This window comes from Ambystoma mexicanum, chromosome 11 (assembly GCF_040938575.1).
Source record: "Ambystoma mexicanum isolate Mex_15411 chromosome 11, UKY_AmexF1_1, whole genome shotgun sequence".
In the NCBI taxonomy this organism is placed as follows: domain Eukaryota; kingdom Metazoa; phylum Chordata; class Amphibia; order Caudata; family Ambystomatidae; genus Ambystoma; species Ambystoma mexicanum.
Window position 1 is genome coordinate 1,338,865,627 of NC_090934.1, and position 18,231 is coordinate 1,338,883,857.

The 18,231-nt window shown below is 43.7% G+C and overlaps 1 protein-coding gene across 1 annotated transcript in view; it reads left to right on the forward strand.

Annotated features, from left to right (window-relative positions):
• Positions 1–2,662, forward strand: part of UNC13C (unc-13 homolog C) — a 1,404,640-nt gene extending 1,401,978 nt beyond the window's left edge. The window contains exon 33 of the mRNA XM_069624856.1: positions 1,274–2,662. Within this exon, the coding sequence (XP_069480957.1) occupies positions 1,274–1,556 (283 nt within the window). The 3' untranslated portion in view covers positions 1,557–2,662. The remainder of the gene's footprint in view (positions 1–1,273) is intronic.
• Positions 2,663–18,231: the final 15,569 nt, after the last annotated feature.

Here is an 18,231-nt window from a genome sequence, read left to right on the forward strand (position 1 = left end):
CTGTTTTGTGGAAATAGTGCTCTTGAAGTCAGAGTTGTTATAATCATGCTTAGATGATGGTTTTTGCTGATTGTGATGGAAGTCTGTTACCCACAGCTACATTCTTATCTTGCCAGTATAAAGATTTTGCCAACTTAATACCCCATTGATACTCAGTAAAGCATTTATTTCATAATTCCTTTTGGCATGGTGCCAGCCCACCTTTGAATATCTATGTGTTTCTTACCGTGGGTGCTGGTATGATTTGAAGAATGTTATGATAAGTAGGGAAATTTCTGCATTGGGCGCTATAGTGTCTCATGTCTCAAAAGAAGCAGCAGAACTCACTTTCAATAGAACCCGTTGCTGAAAGAATAGTTGCATCAAACACATTATAAAATAACGGTATATATATATATATATATATATATATATATATATATATATATATATATATATATATATATATATATATATATATATATATATGATCATCCAGAAAGGAAAGCAGCATTGGGAACTGAAATGTCTAAGTGAAATGTTCTTTATTGACTCTAAACAATATAACATATTTTGGGGGTAGTTTGCCTCTCTTGAATATTTCTTTTTGAAAGTCAGGCGTATCCTACTTTATTTCAAAATGATACAGTAATATTTAATATTTCAATTTTAATGTGGCAAGGAAAGTCTTCTGAAAAGTGTTGCCCCTTATGCCTAGTGGCAGAAGAGAGCTTGCTTCATTTTACTCTCTTTTCAATTGCCTATTACGATATACATGCAAACACCTTAAAGATTCTCCTTGGAGAAGTCTGCTTCACACAGCACTGTATAGAAAACACTTTATACTAACTGCATAAACTTTGCAGTAATTCAGGGTAACTATTTCTGCACTGTATGCCCTCTAGGCTTATTAAGAAATGTTGAGCATGATACTTGCTATGTTCTGAATTGCACGTTGGAGACACAGTAAAACCAAGCTGGTATTGGAGGTAAGGATGTATGGAACATTGGGGCTTCTACAACATTTTTGTTGTTGTACCAATGTAAATTATTTAAAAGTTGAAGAAGGATGTGTTTTAGTACTTTTATCAAAAGCCACACCTGTATTCATTGCTGATATTGAGATCAATGTATTTATCCCTGTTTTTACTGTATTTCTTTGAGTTTTTGTGACATAATACAGAATAAAGTTTATATGAATTAAATATGTAAAACTTTCATGCAACGTCGTGTATTCTTTTTAGAGACTACCGTATAGTTATTTAACTGAATTCATGTTTTCTAATCCGCACAGCGTTCTGAGTAATGAAGATGGCCCGGGGTCTTACGAACTTCACCTTTCCGTGAAGGATTACTGTTTTGCAAGAGAGGATCGAGTAATAGGCATGACCGTCATCCAACTGCAGAGCATGGCAGAGAAGGGCAGCTGTGCGTCTTGGTACCCCTTGATGAAAAATGTCTTTATGGATGAGACTGGCTTGACAATCCTGAGGATACTCTCCCAAAGGACCAATGATGAAGTCGCTAAAGAATTTGTGAAACTTAAATCGGACATTCGATCTCCAGAAGAAATCTAAGCTGCGAAAGGGATGCAAGTTGTCACGACTGCGAACATAGATCCATCAATGCAGTGTTGGTGTTTGAATAGTGCATGCATGTGCAAATCAGTGGGAATGTTTATTTGCATATATTTCAGTGTTTGCCAGTACCTAAGAACTATATTTGCAAGGTATGTTGACGAGATGTATACCTTTCATTCATATTTTGGTAATTGGACAAGAATTGGGTTCAATAAAGTGCCAAAAAATTATTTCAAAGTATATAATTTTGTTGTAGCTTTCAATCATTTATTTCATTTTATTTTCCTTCTCTGTCTTCAAGAATCAAAAATCCATGATGAACATTTAAGTTCTTTATTTGTCTTTGCTTTAATTATATGTGTTGTTTATTGTTCACGTTGCCATTTTTGCTGATGCCATTATTTTGTACAATATTTTGCTTTTAAGTTCAACTACCATTTAAAAATACTACAGTTCACAATTTCCATCATAGCCAAAAATACATCCACTTCCTAATGACATGCATAGTTTTGTAATTCCCAATCTGATCTTCTGTAATTATATTTTTTTTGCATACAAACTGAAAAAAAAGAAAAGGTGGGACTATTTTATGTGGGCCTTTTCCAATCTTTCTGATATATCACTGTGAAGACATGCTGTCAAAGCAAGCATACATTTAGCGTTGCTAAACAGAGTTTGTTATTGATGTTTGATATATTGAAATAACATTGATCTTCAGAAACTGCCAAAGTGACAATAAATTTGTATAGAACTGAGTCTATATCTTTAGAATTAAAACTGTCATACAGTGCAGCCCAAGTTCTTTACATGATGTCATTTTTTTAAATGATACAGATAAGTCTGAATCGGGAGATGTAAAGTTGGTGTGTGGAGTGTTTCTAGAAATCATTTCTGAAATGTAATTACGCTGTTAGCATTTTGACTCTTGACAGTTCTATCTGTTGCTTTACATACTTAACTGCAATACCAGTTAGTATTTTCTTTTCATTTTTTCAGAAAAGTTTAACAGTTTGTATTTATGCAACATTACTAAGTTATTGCACTGAGGCAAAAGTCATGTCTTGTAAATATATTTAGTGAGACATTGTAAAATAAAGTATGAAGAAATGTAATTGGTGTGTATGTTTTATTATACGAATACCGCAATAAGTGTGGCCTTCACACGCACGATGTGATGAGGATTGCTTCAACCTATGCTATTCCAGAAGTATTAACATTTTAATTAAACATGTATTAAACATTATTTTTAGGGTTTTGGTTAGCGCAGGTCATGCCTTAATGGGCATAAGATCAGGCTTTAAAACTGTATTATGAGAATCAGAAGCACTCTACAGTAACTGCGACTACAACAGGTTGGCAGCCAGTGGCATTTGCTTGAGGTAGCAGTGTGTTCATGAGTGATTTGAAGAAGAGGCGCAGAAGGATAAAGTAAATGTCAGACAACAGCTATGACAAACCAAGGTTTGCAGGTGCTGAGGAGCCCAGTAAGGCAGTTGTCTAATAGGGTGCTGCCTTGATCTTGGTGAAGATTGTGAGTTTTGTTGTTGCCAACAGAAGATATTTGTGACATTGACAAATATTAAGGAGGGCTATGGCCTCAGAATTAGCTTTATTTGTAGTCCCAAGAAAGGAGGATTGGTCTTATTAGCAAATGCTGTGAAGGATAGTCCGTCACATTGTGTTGTAATGGATCATTTTGGTTCCGCTGGTCCTCTGGAGATAAATGGGGCAGCCTCCACCGACTAACAGTTTGATAACATCTTTGTAGGAAACAGAGTTTAGGGTGCACTGCCCTGTGGAAATTTCATTTTGCATAAGAAACAAAAGAGAAATATACATAGCTGATGGACCTTGTAAATGTAGCAATTTTCCAGATTAGGATGTTCTCATCAGCACAAGTCTCTGAAGGTGATAAGAAAGCTATCATAAAAGTTGTAATGATATGGCATGCTCTGCACCTACGTGAAGGCTGCATTGATCATTCTTTGAGTGAACATACTTGGCCAAAAACAGACACCTACAAGTTTCAGGTACCACTATGAGGTCTGGAATAATGAAAACTATGAGGGTACAGTTGCTTCCTGAACCTCAAGAAATCTATGAAGTGATCAGGAAGGAGAAGAGATTTGCTAGAAAATCTTGAGATATCTGAGAACATGGACATTTATTGTGAAAAGTAACATATGGTCAATGAGAAAAAAAGGTTTTGGTCATCATATGTTCTCACGTTTGGACATTGCAGAATAAAGGTCAGTGTGTTGTATAAAGGGGAAGGAAGAGGTAAGCAAGGAAAGAGGAGAAAGTTAGCAGGTGTGAAAGAGCAGTCACCGATCCTAAAATAATTTTGAACTGGCTGAGCTGCTCTGCAACCAATACAAAAGAAGATCTGCAGAGGAATCTGATCTAAGTTCAGCATCTAGGCTTAACCAGGTCAATCTTATAAGTTTTAAAAAAATGAAGAATGTTCAGAACCTCCATGTTGGAAATCCCTCGAGTAAGCATACAAAGTGAGAGTGGTAGGGACAGTGGAAGCGAGAAGAGGACAGGGAAAGAAGAAAGAGCTCTGAAATGTGTCAAGACCAATGAGACCACCACAAATGCAGCATAGTGACTTCTGCCTTTGACTTCATGGGGTGGCTGAAGACCCACATAACCTGGTAACACTTGAGGATGTACATAAATGTAGATGGGGCAACATTTAACTCTCATGCCCCCCACACAATCCTCAGCACGAAGGTAGAGAAACGACAGATATGCCTCACTTCTACGCCTATCACCACAAACTTGGATGTATCGCAGGTGTTAAAAACGCTATTCACTCAGACAACCATTCAGAACATCGCAATCAATGACTTGTACAATATGAAAATGACATTGATCGAGCAAGTTGACTGACTGCAAACTCAAAAATCAATTGACGTCATCACTGACGTCACTACTTAGCCAGATTATACATGAAGTACATATTCATCCATTCATTAAGTTACAAGAACATGCACTAGTTTATTGCAGATAGGCATGAAGCACATGCTTATGACTCATTTAGGTAAGAGGATAGATACATGTACATATTGTTGTGTTCATAAGTTTCGCCAAAGCTGAAAACACAAGATGCAAATAGTTCAAATAGTTTAGTTTAGTTTAGTTTATTATTTGTTGAGTGCACCAAACCTGGAGGTATCTGGGCGCCTGCTTACATGAATAGTTACACGTACATTGAACAAAGAACAGAGGACCTGGCTTATTACATATTGATCAATGGGCCCATGTGAGAAGGTTACATAATGACACTGGAATGTTACAGGTACATAAGAGGAACAGAGGACATGGCTTGATGACTGGGTTACAAATTGGTCAAGAGTTCAAGTAAAGGTTGCAAAAAGATACAGTCGATGGTACAATGATACATAGGGATGAAACGGTGTTACAGGATAGGTGGTGGCAGGTCGAGAGAATACTGTGTGGGTGGAATGTTTGTGGAGTCTGGGCTGTGGTGTTACCCGAGCTGGGAGAAGAGCCAGGCTTTTACTTTGGATCTGAACGTCCAGAAGGAGGGTTTGGCTCTGACATCTGGGTGCAGGGAATTCCAGTACTTAGCAGCTAGGACAGGGAAGCTGGATCGCACTGCCGTTTTTAGTTTGTATTTAGGGATATTGAGGCAGTTGAGGTAGTGGGATCTCGTGGGTCTGTCGGAATGGTGCCTGGTGAATTTGTCAGATAAGTATTTCAGGGTTGTGTTTGCGAGGTATTTATGAGTGATGACTAATGTGCGTAGCGTGATTCTGTCACGCACTGGTAGCCAGTGTGCATCCCGTCTGATGGCTGAAATAGCAAGGGATGTTCATGGCTGATCTAAGGGCGTTATTTTGTAGAACCTGAAGTCTGTTTAGGTTCTTTGCTGAGGTACCTAATAGTAGGGTGTTACAGTAATCCAACTTCAATAGTATCAGGACTCTTTATAGCGTGAGGCAGCTGTTGGTAGATAAGTAGGGTTTGCAGGTATTTATGAATTTGTTGATATATGCTGTAGCTGAGGCTGTGGTGCTAACTTGTTTTTTGAGGGAGGGGGTAGAATCTAGGTAGACACCCAGCGTTTTGACCTCACTGGCAACTTTGATGATATTCCCATCAAAGCTAAAGGTCTTGTAGCGTGCGCCTAGACTGTTTAGCTGGGCTGGTGAGCCGGTGATCAAGAGTTCGGTCTTATCGTCGTTAAGTCATAAGCTATGGGCTGCCATCCAAGCCTAGATTTCAATCTTCATCATAGCAGCTAGTGAGCGTGATGAGGATCTGGGTGTCATCTGCATAATTAGTGTAGGTGACACCCAGACTGTCAAGATGATCAAAGAGGAGCTTTGTGAAGATGTTATAAATTGTGGATGACACACACAAACCCTGTAGGACTCCACAGTGGATGGGTATTGGGTCAGCAGATGCTGAGGGTGCAAAGACCCTGGCTGTCCTGTTCAAGAGGAAAGAGTGGATACAGCGTGCTGCATTTGTGGGAGAATGCTGCCACTGAGGTTAAATGTTTGGTTAGGATCTGATGTTCGACCAAGTCGAACGCTGCTGAGAGGTCCAACAGTAGGAGTATGTTGAGTTTACCCTTGCCTTTGGTTTCTCGCAATTGGATTTTTAGGTCCAAGAGTGCGGCTTCAGTACTGTGTCTAGGTCTGAAACTGGACTGTTGTAGGCCAAGAATGTTGTTGTCGTCCAAATGTGTCTGAATTTGGAGATAGACTGCTCTATCTAACATTTTTAGGAGAAACAGGACCGTTGTTAAGGGTCTATAATTGGTCGGTGTATTAGGGTCTAGGTTGGGTTTTTTGAGGAGGGGCATAACCCAGGCCTCTTTAAGATTGTCAGGGACTGAACAACTTTTGAAGGATGAGTTGATCAATGCAGTGATGAAGGGGGCTAGTTATTGTGCTCCTTCCTTAATGATAGGGGCTGGGCAGGAGTTTCCCTTGGCAGTTTGAGGGTTTTAGCCCCATGATGATGTTTTCCACCTCTTTGATGGTGACTTCTGTGGGTGGGGCGGGGACTCCAGTTCTCTTAATATTGTAAAGAGTTCTTTTGTGCCTGATTTAGCATTCTGAATTCTTACATTGTAGGTCTCTCTTTTGGTGTTGAGAATGGCTTCATTGTAGGTAGAGGCAACTGTGGTGAATTTTACCTTATTGGGGATTGAGGGAGTTTTTCTCCAGATGCTTTCAGAGGACCTTTTGGCATTACAAAGTGTTTTTAACTCAGCAGTGAACCATTGATTCAGGTGGGCAGAGGGCTTGGCCTTTCCTAGTTGCATCGGTTTTATTTCATTCAAGGCTTGATCTATGGTGTTGTTGTACATTTCGACAAGTGAGGAACGGTCTGTGTCCATGTTGTATGGCATATTTGCAATGGGCTGTATTAGAGGGAGCAGGTTGTTTAGAGTTATATTGCGTGAGTTTCTGATCAAAATTTGAGGGAGCGAGGACTGTGCTGGTGTTAGGGAGGGCATTTTCCTGAATGGTAAATGTGATACAGTGGTGGTTAGATCAGGCACATGGATCATTGCTGAGGATTGTGGTGGTGCAGTTATGATTTGCCAGCCAATCAAGGGTTCTCCTTTTATTGCGGGTGGGTTTATTAATGCGAAGTTTGAAGCCTAGTTGTGTGATAGCGTTTTCTAAGATAGTGGCATTCACATCGTTGGGGTCATGGAGACATAGGTTCAAGTCCCCCAACAGGATGATTTGTGAACCAGGTTTAGCATTTTGGGTCATTAGAACAGTGATGTCTTCCTCGAAGGTGGAGATGGGGTTGGGGGGCCATTAGATGAGATGAAATAGTAAGGTGCGGGTGGATGAAAGGGGAGGTTTGACCGACAGCAGTTCAGCTGATGGTAGGCATGCACTGGTAAATTCTCTGAGAGCCAGGTGTGATTTAGCTATGAATGCTGTGCTGCTGCCTTTGCCTGAGGCTCTGTCTTGTCTGATAATCGTGTAATTCTATGGGATGGCTAGTGAGAGCGTGGGTCCGGCTGCCGGAAATAACCAGGTTTCTGTTATGGCGAGGAAGTCGAGTTGTTTTGAGGTGATGAGGTCAGCAATGTCAAGTGCATGGGCTGGTAGGGAGCGCGCATTGATGATGCCGCCTCGGATGGTGGGTCTGGCGGGGATAGGATCTTCAGTTGGCAGGGTGGAGGGTGCAGGGGATTTAGTATTATTGGTGTTAGGGGCCGCAGTGGGAAGTGCAATGGCGGACATGTTAGGGTCCTGTTACATTAGGAGCTTAGGTCGGGTGATATTGTGGAGGAGGCGAGAGCCTAGTCGTGCATTCCTCAGGCTGAGTGGACATGAGACAAGTGGCATAGGTGGAGATGCAAAACGGAAGATCCATTCAGCTGGGGTGAGTGGGCAGTGGGTGAGGGTAGCATTTGGGTGAGCAGATGATGAATGGTCATGGATTGCAGGTAGGAACTTAGTTGGGGATATGGTGTGAAATAGAGGTAGATGGGTGGCCATAGTAGGCGTCACTCTTCTTAAAATGGCCATGAAGGCAGAGTGGTTTGTGTGGGGCAACACAAAATCGTGTACTGATAGGAGCAGGGTGCTGCGCAGTGAGAAAGGAATATCTTTATGGTGAGGAGCAAGACAGCACGCTGGGTTATGGTATTATGGTGCTAGGTACAGTGAGCCGCAAGCTGGGTTTGAGGTGACCATATAGTGGATGCAGTGTTAAGGTTAGGCGTAGAGGCAACGCAGTGGAGAATGGTAGTACAATACCACATGTATTGTGGAGCTAGGTGCAGTAAACGGCGTGCTAGGCTACCAGCAATCATAAAGTGATGCCAGGATGAGGCTAAGCACAATAGTCACGCAGTTGATGATAATGAAAATGCAATACATCATGTATTATGGCACTGGGTGCAGTTGAGTAGCGAGGTGGGCTAATAGCGACTAAGGAAAGCAAAATGCTATCAGCGTCCATAAAGTGATGCAGGGATGAGGCTATGCATAATAGTCCCACAGTTGACAATAATGAAAATGCAATGCAACATGTATTATGGCACTGGGTGCAGTTGAGCAGTGAGGTGGGCTAATAAGGACCTATAAGGGAGGCAGCACTAAGGCAGCACAATGGACTATGCTAGTGCAGTGCAGTATGTAGTATGGAACTTGATACCGCGATCAGGGCACTGGGCTGAGCGTAAGGAGTGTGTGTCAGGGTTGGTGGCAGGTGAACAGATGTGGGACGCGCAGCCACATGCCGGATCAGGAGAGCAGCAAGCAAAACAGAATAGTGAGCAGTGTAATATTCAGTTGGAACTAGTCACAGTTCATATATGAGGTAGCAAACGTGGGTTTGGATGCCGAGGAGCCTGGGTGGCATGAATGTGCAGAACACAAAGACCAACAGCATTCTCGCAATCAGCTATGTTTAGCTCACCCAAAGACAGGTTGATGGTTGTGGTTCGGGTGGATGGTGTAGCATGCAGGGGGACACGCCTTGCAGCTCTGTTGCGGAGTAGACAGTCTCTGGCTATAAGTGTAGGGCCTTGGATGGGAGGGCCACCCGACTTGCGCCTTCCCGGTGGTTCAGGTCAGGAGAAATGGGGCTCCTAGACCAATCAGAGCATACAGCTGCTTGCAGGCTCAGCTGGTATGGTTGCTTAGCAACCAATAAACAAATATATGGCGGCAGCCATTTTAGGGAGCACGCCTCGTTACGAGACACAGCGTTTGCAGATTTCAGCCGTTCAGGGCCAGATAGATACAATGAGACTCCTCACAAGATGCAAGAGGAGTAGATAGTGGATGGGAGCACACAAACTTCGTTGTTCGTGCATACTTCCAGCTGAACTCGACGGATGGTGACGCCTCTCTTCAATGTTGCGTTGGGCGATGAGGGATGGGCTCCTGCCCTCCTGATGTCATTTCAGGTGGTCTAGCTTGCACATGCTTGACTGCTATTAACATGGAGAATCCATAGGAAATGATAGACACTTTAGGTCTGTGTGGTGGATGGCAAAGGAGAGACAGGCATTGAGAAAATGGAAAGGGACACAATCGCTGCAGCTACAGGCGAGCAGAAACAAGACACTCAGCCAAGGACAAGTGGAGACGGAAAAGTTCCAGTTACCAAGAAAATCGGTCCCCTGCAGAAAGTCAGACAAAAATCCTCATAATTATATGCAAAAGGGCTTCATTTCGTGGTCTAAGCACACATGACCTAGCTATCAAGGACAATGCCCATTCAACCAAGGTAAACAGAGAGAGCCGTTGCCATCAAACCAAGGGAGAAGAAGCTACAAGTGTTGCATCTGGATGTTCAACTGAATGCAGTCTCACGGCTTAGGTGATCAGAGAATGGCAACATTAGGGAACACTTTGCACCTCCATCTTCATTCCCATTGCCTTGAAAAGGTACACCGAGTCTGGTAACTGTACAAGGTGCCCGGGATGGGAAAACACACTGTGACCAATCCAGATTCATCTTTCGCAGAGGGATAATTTGTTGCAAGAGCCAGTGGTCTCTCTGCGACCCTGCAACATTGAAGACTGATATTGGTAGTGGTGGTATTAGGAGCGGCTCCTAGACATTGCTGTCCAATCATAGGAGTAACCTATAGGTTCTCTATATGTAACTGGCTCAAACTGACCAGTGTAATCAGCGGATAGATTTTTGGGTTGGAACCAGAATTTGTGACGTCACACTGGGATAAAACCAGGTGATACATGCTTAGAAGATGGGATCTCTGGAGAATTTTTGTTTTTCTGGTGTGATCTCTGTCATTTTTGTTTTGCTAATGAAAGACGGTAAACTTTGCCCCATTGCTGAGTCTCCCATTCTTGTGTCTGGGAGTCGTAGATGGGCCTGTGTGTTCTCTGCTAATAACTGGGTGACTGTTAGAGGGTCCCGGCCACACTATACAAAGTGGTAGCAGAGGACAGTCACCGGGTCCTTTTGGCGACAAACCGTCTCGTCCTGCTGCATGCCTGGGGGCTTTGTGGCGACCCAGGGAAAACAATTCATACAACCGCACATGTGTAAAGAAGAGGTCGACAAGAGTCGCCTTTGATGAGAAATTCCTGCCCGCTTCCCATCGTATGCCTAACAGACCAGACTACAGAGTGGCAGGTTGCGGGAATGTTGGTGTCCAAGAGACCTCTGTGAATCAAGGAATGTAAGTATAGACTCTGCTATATGGCAAATGGAGGGGAGAAATGTGTGTTTGGTGTCTTTTGGTGAAATCTTTGATGTAGACCCGTCCGTTTGTTAGGCAATCAGATTGGGCGATTGGCTTAGACAATCAGCTTAACTTTGGGAAAAAAACACATAAATATTTTATGATTTCCCTGTGAGTTAGACGAGTTAGCTTGGTTCATGGATGATTAGTTTATATTTTACCTGGGTGTATTGGTTAGCAGAAGAATCTACCTTATATCACAGAAAGTGGTTTCCTGTTTTACCTTGCGGAGGCACATTTCTATAAGGCGACAGTATAGTAAAGGAACCACAAAACTTATTGGATTTCCCTGTCAGGAGACAGGAAGGCGGCCTTATATATGTGATGGTTTGTTTTGTTATTGTGTTTGGTGTAGGTCGTAAGTGGATACATTTGTTGAAAGAAAGCTCTGGTTTTTGGGTTTGCAAAACCTCTTCCTCTATTGTAGTGGAGCGTCACCGGCGAGGTTGGTCAATAGGACTGGGAGTGTATGGAACGCAGTAGAACTTGGTGGGTAGTTTGCTGATTGAGATTTGAAGAATCGCTTTGTGCCACTTGGGGCGGAGCTTGAAATGCTTGCAAGTAAAGTTGTGTTTTCAGCCTTTAGGGCGGAGGAAGCCGCAAGAGGGGCGGTGTGCGGAGCACTCCTGAGTGCTTCTTTTGATGGTGAACTGGAGAGGCTAGAGAAAATGTCTGTCCTACTGTATTAATTGCAATTGGATGTATCGAAACCCCGATTTGAGGTCAAGTAAGTATCGATAAAGTGTTATACAAAGGTGAAGAAAATGAGGGATACACCTCTTCAACACATGTCCAAGTCCCTCCTGCGGTATCAAGACAAAATACGAAAGTATAGCGTGGAATGGACTTGTAAAACTGAGGGCAAATTGGCAAAGCCATGGCCCAAAGACAGATGTTTTTCCAAAGGTGTGCATCAACAAATGGTCATGTATTTACAGACAGCTTATAAGGGGAATAAGTTGAGCAAGCGACTACCCATATTAGAGTTGTGGAAAATGTTTTAGGACGAGGAAGGGGACTCAGTTTGGCAGAATTGGATGCTGAGCCAATGGGAAATGGGGGACGAACTGCCTTCTGCTGCTCTGTCCCCTCCTCTTCCTCAGACAGCAGACGCAGATACAGTTACAGAGAGGAAGGGATTTTACCCCATGGGGGAACTAAAAGTAGCAGCGGGATACACCAATCCCACTTTCACACCTCCAGCATCTAACAGCGAGGAAAGCAGCGCAAGCCAATAGGACCTACCGTAGGGTGCGCATCGAGATGCAAGTGGAACTGAAAGTGAAAGTCAAGAACTGGTCACACCAAATGAGTGGATATGCAGACAGATATTGCTTAAACTGGATGGAAAACCAGCCAGCGAGAAAGGGCATGCAGGGAAGGAATTGCAAAATAACAAAGACACAGTGGAAGAAGCTAAAGAATGGGCAGCGATAAGTGAGGGAGTAGAAAGAGTGGAAAAGGAAGAGAAGGAAGAAAGTAAAGGATTGCAAAGAGCAAAGGGATTGAGCCTAAGCGAGAGAAAGAGAGGAAACGAAGAGAAAGAAAAGGAACTTGAAGACATGGCAAAGAGAAAAGCAGACGAAGAGCGGGAAAGACAATTGCAAATAAAGAAAGAAAAAAGAAGGATAGAAGTCGAGTGACTTGTTAAAGAATGCCAATGCAGGGAAAGAGAAGAGTGAAGGAGCGAGTGAGATAGAGATAAGAGCAGAGAAGGGCACTCTTCAAAAGTGGTAGAAATTGAGATGGACTTGGCATGTTTAAATGACGAGGAACAGGAAGGTATACGAAGAAGGATAGGAGAACCCTATAGGAGCAGGATAAGTAGCACGGTTGCCCCACAAGCAGACAGAAGTGCTGATCCCTCAGTGAGGGTGGGAGTGTGAAGCTGCAGCCCAAATGAAGAGACAACAGTGTGAATGTATAACGTTAAGGAGACTGAGCTTCAATGAAGACAGAGAGGGGTACAGTGGCAGTAGAAATTGGACTATGGGGTCAGACGAAGCTTCACAGGGGAGCGAAGACGAGGAGGAGAGAAGACATTCTCGACACTCCATGGAAGACAGCCCAGATAGAGACACAATATGGGGAGGCAGAGAGAATATGGGTAGGAGAGAGCAAGATGTTGCAGAGCGACCTACCACAGTCCGAGAGTGGGTTACAAAGCGCATACTATTAATCTGTATACACAGAGGCTCAGGGCCTGACCAGAATGGGCAAGGATGGAGATGTCAAGCACATTCACCACCATTAAAGGCATGGGAGGACAGGACAGAGGAATGACACTGCCAAAGTCCTCATTGCTGGAAACGGGTGTGGGCGACCTCCGTATATACCATGGCAGCAGATGGATAAAGATCATTCAAGATGTAAGCTACCTTCATTAACTGTGAGGGCTGGCAAGTGGATTTATTAGATCGAACGCCTGACAGCAGGAACAACACTAGCGGTAGGGGACATGAAGAATTTACTCTCAGCCATTCTAGGGGAAGTAGCTGAAGACATATGGAAAAGGCCAAGATATCCTTGAGTGACTGTACAAAACACGCCACATGATGGTGCACCGATCAATAACTGTCGGGAGGCCGTCTGGCAGGGTTAAAGGGTGCAATTCCCAGACATGTCGGACATGAGCATGATCATGGCACACAAAATCTGTGACGATGAAGACCCACTTCAATATATTCGGCAAATTCAAGAGCGATGGCGCCTTGAGACGAGAGAAATGTAGGACCAAACAGTGGGGTTGTTTTTACCACATATTATGTCAGGGGTTACCAGAACAAGAGACTAGTGGGAATGGAGGCTAAGCCATGGCCAGAAGCTCAGCTAACCATAGTGCACTATTGCAGGCTAATGTAAGATAATGCAAGAAAGAAGTGTGAGGAGAGGAAACAGAAGCTAAGTTAGTGCAGAAGAAATGATCTAAGTACACAATGGAAGGGATGATGTTGACAAGTGGAAAAGGAGTAGTTGCTCAGCAAGGGCAGAACCAACCACAGATGGCAGGGGGAGGTTTTGCAGGAGAAGGAACATAAATCAGTGGCCAAAAGGATAAGAAGGGTTACCTCTGGGAAGAGGGTTAGGACACCCAATGCAGCAGAAAGCAGGAGGGTTTCCTGGGGGACAGCAGAGACCGATGAGGATCCCGCACAATGCTGCATGTGCAGACAGATGGGCCATATTTTGCGAGTATGTAGATACAGGAATGGGATGTCCTAGAATAGGGGAATGCAGCAACAGTCCACATATCAGATACATCAGACTGACTATTATGCCCAGGATCACACACAAGCGCAGATGTACACACCACAACAGACGCATACCCAAGGTGCGCAAGTGCAACAATATCGGCCCTTGGCACATGCATTACAGTCGTTGGGACATATGCAACAATTGCAACCAGCACAGCAGGTGCCAGTTCAGCAGAACATGGTAACCACGACACATGACCACAATGTCAGCTTCCATGTGTCATCTGGGAGCGACAACTGTTGTGGGGGACAAACCATTCACAGGGACAGGAATGTCATTATATCCACAATAGGACAGCCCACAGACGGATATGATGTGTTCAATCCTATCTGTTACAACTAATCCGGCTGAGGAACCATTTATAGGGGTGACTATAGGTTACAAGACTATTTCCTTTCTCGTGGATACAGGGGAGACTAGGTCTTGTGTCAGGGAGGGGAGATATCCAATGTCAGGCATTGCCATTAATGTGCAGGGATTTTCTGGTGCCGCAGATTTGGTTCCTTTTACTGAAGAATTGCCACTTTCTGTGGGAGAACACAACCTGATGTAAGGAACTCATGGTGGCAACAGTAAAGACAGACACGAGTGATCACAGTTCAAGGGTGTTTATTGAACTTTAGAATGGGTGAGATAAACGCCTAATCTAAACCTAAATCTAAGATGGGAGCAAGCTACAACCATTAAATGATAATAAAACAGTCATAGTGGCATCTTGCCAAAGATAAAAAAGGGCCTATACTAAAAAAAAAAACTATCACCAATCCTTACTGCTAAGCTACAAAAGGAGTGTGGGATAATGTTCACTTGAAAAGAAAGAAGTGTTCACAAAATGATATGTCAGGATGGTATGGCTGTCTCCTTTCCCCACGTTTTTAGCACAGGACACAGCAGGACTTCTGATCTGAGCACAGCACACTCCAGGGCCTCTCCAGCACGAGGTTCACAATTCCAGTTCGACGATACCAGAACCTTCAGGGGCCAGGTCTATTTTCTACAAAGTCTCTTGCCTTAGACGGCCTGATGGATCAAAACAACAAACAAAAAAAAGTTATTTCGGTAATCTTGCACTTTGGGCGTTGGCTCTTCGCCCCTAGGATCTCCCTCTGCTGGGCTCGGATCCTCCTTACAACTTTGGCCTCCCTCTGCCGGGTTCACTACTGCCTTTCAAATGCAACTTACAATGTTCAAAAGTCTTAATGTCTTTTTAAACAACTTCCTACTGCAGACAACCCTCAGCCAGGTTCAGTCTAGTCGCATGTTCCTGGGTGTATTATTCTTTACTCCAACTCGCAGATTTACATTTGCTGCTCTGACAGTTTACTTTGCTTTATCACAAATTTACTTGCCTTAAGTTTTCCTCTTGGCTTCCCTCCGTCGGGTTTACTTAGCCATTGTTAACACAGTTCATGAGTTTCTAAACACAGTTCATGTTTTACTTCATATTGTCAGAAAGCGTGGTTCTTATTTACCTAGTTTTCTCTTGGCATCCCTCTGTCGGGTTCACACTTGCCCTAATTCACAACCTTCTTTTGGAAAGCAGTTTCTCTTTCCCTAGCTTTTCTCTGGCGTCCCTCTGTCGGGTTCACTCTCTCCTTAGGCATGCGCTCAGTATTTTCGAAGGAAGCAAGGGGGAGCTTCCCTTCCCCTAGCTGTTCTCTCTTCGATGGGTGAGAGACTTTCAATTGTACAAGGATTTTTATGTGACCTTTGTAGGACCACTCTGACCCTCACGCTGTCCTCTCATGGGGTCTTTAATACACGAGCGCCAGTGAGAGTCCTTCGACTGAGCACTCCTACGGCGCCTGACGACTCTACAGCTGGACCTTCTCTGGGCTTTCTCAAAAGTTCAAACATACAAGTTCTTTGTTCTCAAGTTCTTGCATTCATCCAATGTTGCCACTTGCAGCCTTGGGCTCAAACACAGTTCAGTTTCCTATCAGCCTCCTCCGACTCACCGATTGTCTTGAGCCTGCTTGGCTTGCTTCTGGAGTCAAGGACGGTAGCCAGCATGCTGCCCCGCCTGTGTTATCAATGCGGGAGGCCTCTGTATACCGTTGACATCTGTTGCCACACGCGTCAGCTATACTCCCCTATCTTGTAATTCCTTTATCGGAGGCTTTGCAGTCTTAAGTTGAAAAGGCAAAGGGCAACTCTTCCTCGTCATCCTTTCAGGTCTTGACGCTTTTCTCCTTCTCTTGAACTGCCGGTCTGAAATAGCTGTCCCCTTGTGTGTTTGACCTTCCTCGTTGTGTGCTCTCTTGCTCCACCTTCTATCCCTGTGGCGAAGGTAAAGGGCCGTCAGGTGTGTGTGGTTCTGGTCAATTTCCTGACTCTGCCAGACCCTTGTGTTGGGACATGTCAGGTAAACGGCTCTTGTGTTAGTCCGTTGTCTTTCTCTGTGTAAGAAAGTGTTTGTGTCTGAAAAGGGGGGGTAGAGCTTCTAAATAGCCTATGGGTTGGGAGGGGGAAAAGGTGTTAAAGGGAATGGGGTAATGCGTCTCACCCGTCGGTTCCCACTTCTACTCCCTGTTGACCCCCCATTCAGGTTATCCTCCACCACTGGTCCACCCCCAGGAACTGGATCCAATAGTGATGGCCGTGCCCTGGCCACCTGGATGACAGATCCACGGGGACTAGTAAGTGAGACACCTTCAGGTTTCTCACACTGACCATGTCACTCTTATATTCCCGACAGACAAAAGTAAATATAATGGGGAGAGACATGATGAGATGACTTCATATGACCATTTCATTCACAGACCAAGGGATAGTGTGTTCAATGCTTTTCGATTCATTACATGAATGTGAGGGAACTCATCCAGGCTTATTGTGGCTTAACGGGACAAAGGGAGGTACCAGTAGACATTGAGCTGTTTTCATTTGGGGTAGAAATATTAATCGAATGGCTTCCAGGGATAAAGGATAGACTTTTGCGAATACCAAATGAAGGCCTGTTCAGACCAGAGGTTCCTTCATATGAGAAAAAAGGAAAAGTTATCCCAATAGAACTTGAGGCAGTGATAATAAGAGATGAGAGGATAGTACTGCATGGGACTGATGAAGACTGATGAAACAGGATGAGCATGGAGAACAGTAAATACAGTAGGGGAAGGAAACAGGCTGACTGACGTGGCAGATGAGGAACTAGTCCAAGACAACTGATCTGATATTAGGTGGTGTTTGACATAAGCATTACACACTGGGTGGAAATACATTACAGGGAAATACCGCAGCGAATGGCTCTGTTGTGAAAACCGCCACTACCATTTCTCAACTAAGATTTAGGGTGGGCACCCAGTATCTTATGGACTAATAGTCCCTATGACGTGGGTCTGTTAAAAGGGGCAGGAGCAGTTAGGTTAAAGCTCAAATTAGGAGCTATTCTACCAAGGGCAAGACAGTATCCCCTATCGAGAGAAGCAGACAATGGCATTTATGAAACGGTTGCTGCATTGGTGAAGCAAGGCATTCTGGTGCCTTCAGAGTCGCAGTGTAAAACCGAAATGTATTCTGTGAAAAAGGCAACAGGGGGATCATGGCGTTTCATTCAGGATTTGCGTCCTTTGAACCAAATTGTTGAAGCAGAATTGCTGTTCATTCCAAATCCAACTAGAATATTGGGCAGCATCCCAACGGAAGCTACGCCCTTCACAGTAATAGATTTAAAGAATGCCTTCTTTTCTATACCACTCCATGAAGAGTCAGAGGACTTAACATCCTTCCTGTATAGATAGTATGGAAACACACAAGACTCCCCCAAGGGAACTGTGAGCCATCTTGCATCTTTAACTAGGTCTTTCAGCTGGATCTAGGCAATATAAAGATAGCATGCACAGTCATATAATACATGGACGATAGTTTAATCTCTAGTAAATCAGAAGAACAGTGTTGAAATAACTCAGTATGTTTATTGACAGTATTAGCAGAGAAAGGTTACATGGTGGACAAAGCAAAATTACAATATTGCCAAGAGGAAGTGCTTTACATAGGAGAGTTGATATCACAAAAAGGGTGAATAGTAACTACAGAGTGAGCTGTGGCGATCAGTAGAACCAGGGATGCCAAAGACAGTGAGAGACATGCAACAGTTTATGGGCATTTGCACTTATTGCTGAGCTTGGATGGTTGACAATAGCACTTATATGAGTTCCTTGTTGAGCGGACTTAGGGAGGCCCAGAGAG